We start from the raw sequence: 12256 nt of genomic DNA, 5'->3' as shown, positions 1-12256 counted from the left end.
GTAACCCTAGTTCCCCGAGGAACCGAGACCCTGCCTCTCAGTGCCATACTTCCGGCATCCCTGCGAGCGCTTGCTTCATTCCTCGAAGCTGACGCCGGTTCCACTACACGTGCTTTTAAGCGTCCTGGTCTCTACGTCACCCCGGCCGTGACGTCTCGCCCATCCATTGGACTGATTACATACGTGATTCAGAGCGTGGTCACGCTGAAGGCGTTCCCATAGATTTTCGATGCAGCGTCTCGTTCCCTCAGGGAACTAGGGTTACATGCGTAACCTGGAGACGTTTTCAACCATAATTAATTATTGATTTATAAATCACCAAAGTACTGAATTAATTATTTATTGAAACAGCTGCCAATCCTTTGAATGGATACCAGAACAGTCTTGTTGGCCATGGATGAAAACTAACCATGATTATATATAGGCTACATGAAGTATTTAGATCTTACATTAATGAGAGGCATTTAAAGGCAGCACAGGGCCTCTGCTCCTACAATTGACACACAGGAACCCAGCAATTACAGAAAAGAGCACTTTCACAACAAAAAGTATGTTTAGATATCACTAAACATAACTCTCCTATCAACTGATATTGATCCATCATAATAAAAACATAGCACCTTGAGAGAGACATTAACAGTAAAAGGAAGTTAAATCTGTCAGCAGTATATATGTCACTGATGGATGCTAGCAAATCCTCTTAGTGTTTGCTGAAAGCTCTTTAGTGGTCTGTTTTTCGCTGTTTTGCCCAGGGGGTGTTATTGCAGTGTACATGTCTGTGGTCAGTATGTTTGTTTTTGGGAGGTGCAAATATTCCATCACCCACAGCTGTGCATGAACACCTCCAAACGCTCCTGCTGGGAGGATCAGCACTCCCTTCAGTGGTAGATGGATGAGATGAACTAAGATAGGGCAGAGCTCTGGGGGAGATGCTATCATATAGTCCCTGTTGATGCAGAAACGATAAAAATCCCCGCTGCCTCAGAGGAAAAGGACACTTTTAACCCTGGACTCGTGGCAAGAAGCCTGAATAACAGCCAGTAAACTGTTACAGGCTAAATCCCAGTTGAGATGAGTAGGTTCACTTACAAGCACAGATGTTATTAATTGGCAAAATGTGAAAGAAGTTGAGTCTTTGAGTAAGTAAGTTTGACTTGCAAAGTTTGGACCCTTTTGACTTTTGTTAAACAGACAAAAACAGCTAAGAAATGTTTTGAAATATATTCTTTCGTGTTCCAGAGAATAAAGTGAATAATGTGAGGGTGAGTAAATGATGAACTATCCTAACCTCAGCTATCTAAATCATGTATGGCAGAGTGAAATAAGTAAAATGTTCCTTTTTTAACAAACCATTAAAAATCAGAAATTGCACCAGCACAGTGCTACAAAATCCACCAAATAATGTGACAATGTCCCGTAAACAGAACACATAAAAATCTTTTAGCTTTGTGTTGGGTTACTGAGTCTTACATCACATTTGTCTCATTTGCCTCTAAAAATGCTTTCTGGGAGTATTTACTGAATCCTGCGCATGTAATGAATGATTTGGTGCAATTTGAATTTTAAACCACTTGAAAGGATTTAGGATTTTCCAGAGGAACATGGCAGCTGGCATGTTTCCTGTGCTGGCTTTGCTCATGGTGTATGGATATTAAACAATGACAGAACTAGTGCTTGCAGAACAAAACCCATCCCTAGAGGATGAGGAGGTGTTGAGGTGTTGAGGTGTCTCCACACCAGTTTCACCTCTATAATTACTGACAAAACCTCAGAGGACTTGGAAATGGAAATGCTTGGAAATGTTGATTAAAAATACAAGTACTTTAAATACCCCTAGACATCTTTATGGGCGATCTTGCTTGTCTGATTGAGGGAGGAATAAGGGGAAAATCTTGCAAAATAAACGAATAGACTACTATAACATAAATTCATTCTAACTCATTTATTGATTTGTAATATTTATATATTTATTATAATATAATTGAAATATACTTAAAATTAAGGCAAGAGGTTCATAAAAAATTTATTTTGTAGTTCATTAAAAAAGCACTCTGATATTTAATTGTAATATTTATTTTACAATACTAATTATATAAGTATTGTAAAATCCACCAAATAATGTGAAAATGTTCAGTAAACAGAGCTTATACACAAATATACTTAAACTAAATGGAGAAAAAAATTTTAATTAAACATTATTCATGTAAATATTTTGTTTAATATTTAATTGTTTGTTTATTCATTGTAATATGTATAGAATTATTATAATATAATTTAAATATACTTAATTTTTTTGAGGCAAGACATTCATTAAAACTTATTGATGTGAAAGACTGTCTGCCTGTGTGTTGCCGTGAATGTGAAATGGCTTTTAGACAATCAATATTGTTGATTAATTTTTGGTGTCTCCCCCACTCACTTTATTATGCTTCAGCGTCACAATTGATTTGTTTTTCTTGTTCAAGTAGCAAAATATTAATCTGTTACCCTGACATACCCACTCTGAATATTGATAGAGATTATACATCCGCTTTTTCCCCCTCAGATGAACATTCCTGCAGTGATGAATTTGAGATTTTAAAACAAATTATAAATCACTTTTATTCACCGTAGCAAAATTGTATCACCCTTTCACTGTAATTTATGTGCAGAACTGGCCTGTGTTCATTTTTTTCTGAAAATGTTTCTGAGCTCATCAGTGTCACTGTCTGTTAAGAGGATGACTTCCTCTAGATTCAGAAGTCTCTACATGAGGCTGATTCAGATTGAGGTGATGTATTTTTAACATACATGTTTGCTCTCCCCAGAGACTCTGAATGGAGGCACAATATGTATGCTAATGCAGCTTGTCTACTATGAAAGGGATAATATCACTCGAATAAAAGAGAGACGGCACAAAAAAGGAATTCCACTGCAGGAATTCTGTTTGTATTCACTTGTGCATTTTCCAATATTTTTATGTCTTTCAACCACTGTTGTTTTACATTCATAATGTCATTTATTTCTGAATCACAGAAATCAATTTTTATGTCATTTGTTATACAGTGTGTTTGACACCAGTGTTGGGAGTAACCAAGTAAAGTGCCAGTGATACTTACTGTAACTGCATTTTTAGTAACATGCCAGTAGCTCAATTGTTTTGAAAATATTATATTCCCAGTAACAAGCTTCTTTTTTTTTCGTCAAGAAATGCTACATCAAAGTGACAAAATGCAAAATCACTATTTTTGTCACGTTTTGTATACACAGCTTTACAGTCGAGTGAACTGAAGTAAAAATCAAATGAACTCTTCTACAATGCACACTTTCTCTCTCATATTTGGAAATCTGATTCATTTCAGTGAATTCATTCATTCATTCATTTCTGTATGAAACTTTATGAATTATCATTTTACATTGTCTTTAGTTTCTAGTGATATATAAAATAATATTTGGCCAAATCATAATGTTGCCATTCATCAAACTCAGATATATAAACGATGGTGTTATACTTCAAATTATGACTAGCTTTTCAAGCTGCAGTTCCAAGGTAGCTTCCAAAGTACTGTAGGAATAGTGTTGCTATTTGCTTGTTTTGATGCATTTTTTATGTTTTGTACAGCACCTTGAGCACAGAAAAAGTGCTATATAAAGTAAACCTATTATTATGATTTTTATTATTAGTAGTAGCAATTTTGTTATTCGAAAAATTTGAGACCCATGAGTTTATATATATATTTATTTATTTATTTTTTCTCCATGTATCAAACTTTACTAAAGAGGAAAACAACCTATACTGCATGCATTTCAATCAATCCTGCTGTCAGTTCTCATGTGTTTGGATGTACTGGACCTTCCATTTCCATTGAGAAGAATTAACAAGAAGTAATATCAGTCTATCTTTAGTAACACTTTCCTGACTCATTTGATTCGATTGGCAGAAGTTAAAACATTTATAGAGGCATTTCCACAAACATGGAATAAAAAAGTAAAGTCATGTAACAACCACACAGCACACATAGAAATATTTAAATATGCGTAATGCACAATACTTTTTCACATACTCTCAAATAGCAGGCAGTATGCTAGTAATTCTGAAGGTGGCAGTTGACATCACCCAGGTCAGTAGAGAGCACCATACAGCTTGCATGCACATCGACTTGTGTTGAAAAGAATAGAAAAGTTGAAACCGCTACCATATCAGGGGCTGTGTGAAACTAGTTGTCATTCTTTATGCCATCATGCCTGAATCACTCCATCGTCAGAGAAGATCCTCAGTGCTATGAAGTGTCATTTACAGATTTCTTGCATGCAGGAGGGGTGTGCGCTTTGTACAGCCACTACAGAGTATTTTTAGTATCCACCTTTGTAGTTGCCGTGGAAGCTGTGCTAATAAATTGCTCGTCTCTGAGGCCCGTCAACTTTTCTGCTCAAAAGTGAGGCAAAAGCGGCTTTGGTGATGCTAGATTAGCACCCATAGGAATATAAAACCCTGAGATTAAGTCAGGCAGAGACGACTGTGTCCAGATCAATAATTTTCTAAAGGGTAAAGTGATTACTGTGTGGTTATTGAATTTTAGCTGCAACTGCAACACAGAAGTCCATTTACACTCCGACTGTAAAACTGGGTTAGAAATGACAATTTTCCGATATGACTTCACCTCAGATGTGGACCCATTCATTTAACTAATTAGTTTGTCTCAGTGATTTTCGCTTTAGCTACCGTCGTAGATATTTTCACAAATCATAATACGGCTATGGGCGTACGTGGCATCAAAGCCGTTTCCCTTTGAACTCTGTTTCTCAGGGTTTCATCAAAGGTTCAGCTGACCTTCCGTAAGCGGCTCTATTAAGAGACCATCAGAGTTGTTTCGAGTCTCGACCCATTATGTCAGGCTTGCATGATAGCATTAGGGCGACAACATGACAGACGTTCAAATAAACTTGAATACGTCAGACTGTGATATGAGTTAAACAAGTTTCAAATGTTCCCTTGTGCTAACGACTTAATTAATTTGGGAGCAGGCTACAGTTCAGAACACCACAGCCTGATGTCCATATGGCACACAGAGAGGAAAGCTTCAGTTCTTATCTGCCACACAGTATAAAACACATTCTGCAATTCAAATGTGCCAGAAAATGAGTTATAGCTTTGCTCTTCAAAGCTATTATTGCATAATGCTGTTCAACTAATAGTATAGCTGCTCTTACACTAAGATCTTTATACCCCAGCACCTTGAGAGACTTTCTGCAAATATGTCTGAGATTAAGCGGGGCAGAATCTTCCAGCTGGTCAGGCCCTCTGACATTGTCTGTTCTTCTGTCAGCTGGGTGAAGTTTGAGTAGTTTTCCCCAAGCAGCGGTTGGCTCATTGCTCCATATGTACTCTTGAGCTCAGAGCTTTAAATCTGTTGGAGCTGTGTGGTTGTTGCCAAAAAGTTCCCTTGTTTAACAAAGCTCTCTGTGTGTTATCCTTTTAGATTCACTTCTCTGCCTTTGCCAACATGAGTGACTGTAGCGAAACAACATGGCGTAGCTGCTGTTCAGTTCGAAGGGAGAAAATACCCCACGGTTATACATTTTTAGCTCATTTTTAGTCTATATATTTAGATTTTAGCATGGTTGCATACGCTCTAAGTTACACTCTGTACACTGCACACCATAAATATTACAGCAGTATATGCACGTTACTAGGGATGTGCTTGAAACCTGCACACAGTAGTGGTGTTTCATTCATGAATGAATCCGTGTTATAGAAAAAAAAAATATCTTAAGTTGTGAATAAAAATGGGGTGAAAAGTTGAGTCTCTTTTGAAATGTATTTAAATTTATATTTTAATAAAGGATATTAAAGACAGCGTGAAATTCACCATATCTATTTTCTAAATTGATCTTACTATCAGCGATTCATCCATGTATATGTATATTTTATTCATTTGTAACTTCATAGTTTAGTCCACTTAATCGCCCACCCTCTTTCTTACAATCAACTGGAAGCTCGCATTCAGATTTGCCTCCATCCAATAAACAACTGATGGATAAAACCAAGTCGCCACCCTACATTTCTTCTTTTTAGATACTCTGTTACATTCAGATGTACATTACAACATGGAAGAAAAGATCTGTCGCTACTTCTGTCACATTGCAACTTTATGAGTTACTTTGGTTGTGAATGAAACGGTTGAGTGAATGATTCTGTGATTTACTTATGCAAAATTGTGGCATCAAAATAACTGCATAAATCACATGTCGCCACCTACTGGCATATTGGTTTAACCTGCAGAAAGGATCAGTGAATGAATCAGAACTAATCATTTTAGTGAACTGATTCAGTAGAATTGATTTATCAAGAAATTAAAATAACCACTTCACTGGAATGCAACACTTATTTTACGTGCATTAGCTTTATTTTTTTTACGCAGTGTTTGTAATAAAAATCTTTTAGTGAATTATAAACAGCATTTTGGTTGGAGACTATAAATACAATATATGGAGACTATAAATAGAATAGAGTGACACCTCCAGTTTAATCCACATCCACGTACGTCCCTCAGGTCTATTGGAATCCAGAATATGAACCTCTCAGCAGAAATCCTGTTCTTCTAACATCACTTCTGTTGAACGTTTTCTGTCATGCTGGCAAAAACTTTCCTATTACATCTGAAGATGACAGCAGATCTGTTTAATTGCCATGTTCACAATTCCTGGAACTGCTGTGCTAACACATAAGAGAAATGAAAGTTATTGCATGCATGGCTGCATATTATAGAAGAATAATGGGGTTTTGTAATTTTCTGGTTTATGAAATGTCATGCATGTTGGGTGGGAGGCAGCGCCGTGGCGATCGCACAGGTAGCAATCAGTCAAAGCTAATTTCGTGTTTGTGCACTCGGCTCATTGTTCAGATCTGAATGCCATTATTATAAAGAACAAAGCCTGTCCTTTCCAACAGCTGCGCTTTATCATCAGACCATGAAACAGCGCTGCAGTTACACGATTTGGCAGTGTGTCTTTGTTGAGGAGTAACTGAGAGAAATTGTGTCTGTATGTGTAGTGGATGTTAAAAATCAAAAAGACAGCACCTCTTACTGCGATTTCTTGATAATGAACAGGCACGTCCTGCTTTCCAAGATATAGCCATTAAAGTCTGCTGATTGTAGAATATATTAACATTGTTTTCTGAGAAGAATCGAACCACCCACACGCAAGTTATTTCTAAAGCCTTTTCTGGTTTCGCATTGTCTTGAACTGAAGAGGTTGGTGGGCAGCTCAACGAGTATTGACAGAAAGACAGATGGAAACGGGGGGCCAATCTGCCTTATGTGCATGCCCTTAACTGAATACCACTGTATGCTGCATGACCACACCGATAGCACCAGCGAAATGGAGCTTTTCACTTGGAACAAATCTCCCTGACATCTGACAGGTCAAACTATAGCAGTTCTGAGGAAAACTTTCTTCCTCCTCTTCCCTACGGTTGTAGTTATTATTCAATGATATGTCTCTCCATAGAATCAGATGTTACTGCAAGGTAAAGCAGTTCATGCAACATTGTTTCCATTAGTATACGAATAATAGTCTTCTTGTGGTTGCAGTTATCGGCAGGGGAAGAGATGCTTCTTTATCGGAAATACATTTGATGTTTTCTCTCAGCGAAATGGTCCACACCACACTCATTACAAACCAAATGATTCAGTCGTCAATAAATGCATTTAGATAAATGATGAATGATGATTTGTTTAAGCAATTTATAGGCCATCTCAAAATCATCCATTTTTTGCAAATCTGAAAAGTTTTCTTTTTTTTGTTTTTACAGATGCAGGTATTGCTGAATTTAATTAAAGCGGAATGCTTTTCCTTAGTTGGAAATGCAATCAATAAGCAGTTCTTTTATAGCATAAGTATGTTATTTGTGTGTAAGAACAATTATTTTATTTGTAAATCTGTAGACCCAGGTGTCTGCTGTCGATATGTAGAAATAAAAAAATTATATTTTAATGTATATGTATGTATGTATATATAGATATATAATCATTTAGTAATGTCTGTTTTATTAAAAATATAGTGGCATTTTAAAGTATTTAATTTTGTGGTCAAAATTCCTACAAAAATACTGTATCTGCAGTGTTTCAAAGTTATCTAGGACCAATTTTTTAAATTATATCTAGACTCCCTTTTTATGAAAGAATAATTTTCCAGAGTAGGTTCAATCACATGAAATGAATAACAGCATTTGTTCTCCCATTTGAAATCAGCCCCTGATGGTTCATTTTAATTGGCAGTTGGTCACAGTGCTTTCCAAGATATCTGTCTTCCACTCCGCTAAATTATGCTGCAGTCTCAAACATGCCAAGACGTCTTCCTGTTGCGGTAGTTTTCATTAATATAATCCACGAATAACATATTTCCTATCGTTTTATTTTTTACAATTATTGCAGTTACCAGTTACAATGTCTCTTAACATATTGAAAGACACATTTGTACACATTTGTACATGTGCGCACCTACTCGTCTTGCCCCTTAAATCTGCCTCTCCTACTGTATGCAATTTAGAATTGATTCAGAAACTGCGTTGCTTAGTTACGAGGCATTATTGCTCTTCTAAAATTGGGGGGTGGGAAGGGAACTCTCTCTCTCTGGCATGTTTCATGCAGCCACATGCTCTGTAGAAGCTTGGAACGGTTCTTTCTTTCTTTCTTTTTCTGTTTAGTGCTGCAGTCAGTGTAGTCCTTAAATAGGCACGCAATGCATCCAGAGAACTCTGACACAGGATTCCCAATACTCAAGCTCCACTCTGTTTTGAAGCTTGTTTTTTTTCCAGTCTTCATTAAAATAAAATGAGTTAAAAATTGCTGTTTGATTTTTCTTCAGTTAGCTTCTGTAATGCAATTTTCTTCATAAAGAAGTCATGAATCTTCAGTTCTGTCATATCAGCATGTAAATTACCATTATAGTAGTGGCTTTATGGATTTCTACACTTCCTCATTAGGAAATACCCAATGCCTGTAAACTGCACCACCTGGGACTTTTGATTTGCAGGTATCTGTGTCTGTAGAACATATAAATCGTTTTATAGCAGCTCTCGAACACATTAACCTGATAAACGATGGATGATAGTGGATGTAACACATACCGAAGCGTCTCTCTCAGCGCCTCAGCCTTCCTTTACCTGCTCCTGACTGCTGCCTCAGCTCCTTCCTAAGAAAGAACGCGCTCACGAGCGAGAGGAAGAGGGAGAGAGAGCGAGAGGACTAATGAGGGAGAGAGAGGGGGTGTGTGAGAGGAAAAAGATGCTGAATCCTGGTTGGCTAGAGAGAGTAGAGGCTGACTCAGTGGATCTGGAAGAGCAGCATGTGACAGATGCAATTCTCATCCCAGTCCTCACCATCAGACCAGGGGCTTGTTCGCCATTGGCCCCGTTCATTGGAGCGGCAACGCACGGCGTACTATGCTCTCCTTTGCCAGACCCAGCGGAGCTCTCTCACTAGCGCGTATCACTTGCGCAACGAGCAGGAGACTCAGCCCAGACACACTTCAGCCCAGCGCAGAGAGCCGAGACTGAGGAAGAGGAAAGAGCAGCTCTGCCTTACTCTCTTTGCTGTTGTACGGAAGAGGAGAGAGCTGGATAACGCATTGTTGGAGGCTACTACAAAAAGCAGAGGCACGTCAGAAAAAGCCCACAAAGTGACTGTAACAGACTGATGTTTGAGGATCCGAGAGGATGAGGGAACATGCTCTCTCCGTTCCTGACTGAGGGAAAGTGAGCTTGTGCCTTTCATCTGAAACAGAGAAACAAAAGAAAAGGCTTGTTGGGTGGACTTGTTTCACTCTCTCTTGGCTGGACTCTGTGCATGGAAGCTTCGGGTCCCCCATGGCGTGTTACTACATTGTCATCAGCTCCACACACCTCAGCAATGGACACTTTCGAAACATCAAGGGAGTTTTCCGAGGTCCCCTCAGCAAGAACGGCAGCAAAAACTTGGTAACTACCCTGTCTCCCTTACCAATGTGTGTGTTTGATCGTGAGCTTAGGAAGTGTTTGCATTGGATTTGAAGCTAGTAATGTTGCTTCTGGAAACTTTTCAGTACTGTGATAAAACTTCACATGTCATACAGATGAGTATAATTAATTAATATTATGATTATTAAAAACCAATCTGTAAAAAGGGGTAACCTGCAGTTGTTACCTTAAAGTGCTATATCTACTTGATAAGATATTCAATTAAATAATGTATTTAGGCTGATTCAGTGATGTTAAATGTTTTTGACTTAAGACCTTTGAGTAAATTTAGATGTTACCATTTTTTCAGTTTAGATCAAATTGTAATTGTAATGATGGATTATAAGCACTTCACAAGTAATCAGACTGTAACATGAACATCAATGTAAAGCTGGCCAAGCAATAATCCTTCTGGAAAAGTGTTGCGAAATGACTTCACGTCCAGTACTTCCTGTTTATGAGGAAAGTTGCAGATGGAGAAAGTGAGTTCGGCTCTAGTCCATGACCATAACTAAATTCCTAACAGATGGATAGGGATCAAATTAATCTCTACTCACAGTCACGGCTTGGGATTTAGTCTAACCGTACTTTTCTGGTCTTGCCCTCAAAATAATCCTCCTGTTTTTGCTCTCACAAAACTGCCACTATTTCCGCACAAACTCTGCTGTAAACCAACCATATCTAGGTCAGCACAAAAGGGAATTTTAAAACAAAATCAGCGTTAGTAAAATATTATTTTTCATAATTACTCTGTGAGCAGTTTGAAGATTGTTTTTCAATTCGTTGGTGAGTTAAGCAGGATTATAAATACAAAGTAATACAATGAATGATGCAGCTGTACAGTGTAATTTAATTAAAGCGCTCTGCTCCTGAATGGAAGCATCTTTCAAAGCTTTTAAATGTGGAAGTGAAATTTCATACTCTCTTTCACTGCTTCCTTCTCAAGTTTGCCCGTGTCATCTCTGTCAGTTGGGGGAACAGAGATTTCTTGACAGCAGCCTCCTCCTTTCAAAAGAATCAAAAATGATTGGAGATGAAATATTGAAGCACTTGGCTTGGGATCAAGCGCCAATGCTGCTCATCTGCCTCCCGCCTCCAGCTGAAAGGCTAATACTGAGGGAAAGTTTGGGTGGCGTAACTGTGAATGCAGCAACAGATTGTTTCTCGAGCACGGACGAAAAGTAGAATGAGGTTTCGGTGGCCGTTGTCAGCTCGATCTCAATGCAATTATCAGATTTGACACATCTCCCACTCTATTGCGGGGAGAATCTGGTGTCAGTGAATGTAAAATTACGGCTGAGCATTGTGTGCATCACTGCCGCCTCTTTGTAACAGTAAATTTCGTTCATTACTCCTGCCGCTGCATAGAGCAGCTGTAAATCTCATATACTCTTGCACACACACTCTCAGATGTAAGGGAATGAAAGGCAGACTAAGAAAGCTGTGCTTATCCCAGCGCTGGTGCAGTGCCATCTGGCTCCTTTTCCTGGTGCAGTGATATTTTAGTCCAGAAGAAAAGCTTTGTGCTGTAGAACATTTGTTCAGCGTGGCTCAGATGCAGAGGAAAGGAGAGGAGGAAAGATAATATCGATATAACTGTGAGAGTGTGAGTGCTCCCATAGTCACTCTTATGATATGATGGACTTTTCTGCTATGAAATACATCAGTGAAATCCATCTTTGTAATTAGAGGAACTTGCTCTCCTGGCTTTCTCTGCACATCAGAGGGCTTGGTTCAAGCGAAAGAGTCAACCTGTTGATAATGTTGAGAGGAAAATGAAAACAAGACAAGTTGTGCATATCTAGCGAACTGAATGACCCATAACAGCGACTTTGACACTGAGCATGTTCTACTTGCAATAGTTGTGGAGAAGAGATTAGAACATTGCATAAAACAGAACATTTAACACTGTTTGGAAACTTAAAAAATGTTTTAACAATTACAAAATTAAATGACACTCACATTTGTTATAACTTTATTATTATTATTATTATTAACAGTATATTTTGTTTCTTTTTACATCAAGTAGATTATTGTTTTGTAATATGTTAAATTATAAAAAAGTAGCAAAGGAATCTTCATATCATATATTGTATACTGTCTATAATTTCTTAAATTATTTTATTAAGTTTTAAATTAAAGGTTTTATTAATATATATTTATTATTTTATTATATATATATTATACGTGTTATAAAGACTCTTAAAGAGGTCATATGATGCGATTTCAATTTTTCCTTTCTCTTTGGAGTGTTACAAGCTCTTGGTGCATAAAGAA

At 37.7% G+C, this 12256-nt stretch overlaps 1 protein-coding gene across 1 annotated transcript in view; it reads left to right on the top strand.

Annotated features, from left to right (window-relative positions):
- Nucleotides 1-9265: 9265 nt before the first annotated feature.
- Nucleotides 9266-12256, top strand: part of LOC107752876 (zinc finger protein 804A-like) — a 49889-nt gene continuing 46898 nt past the window's right edge. Inside the window, exon 1 of the mRNA XM_016568946.1 lies at nucleotides 9266-9961. Coding sequence (XP_016424432.1) covers nucleotides 9851-9961 — 111 coding nt within the window. The 5' untranslated portion in view covers nucleotides 9266-9850. The remainder of the gene's footprint in view (nucleotides 9962-12256) is intronic.

This window comes from Sinocyclocheilus rhinocerous, unplaced genomic scaffold, assembly GCF_001515625.1.
Source record: "Sinocyclocheilus rhinocerous isolate Xijiao unplaced genomic scaffold, SAMN03320098_v1.1 scaffold1252, whole genome shotgun sequence".
Taxonomy (NCBI): Eukaryota; Metazoa; Chordata; class Actinopteri; order Cypriniformes; family Cyprinidae; genus Sinocyclocheilus; species Sinocyclocheilus rhinocerous.
The sequence above is the reverse complement of the archived record's forward strand: the minus strand, read 5'-3'. Positions and strand labels throughout refer to the sequence as shown.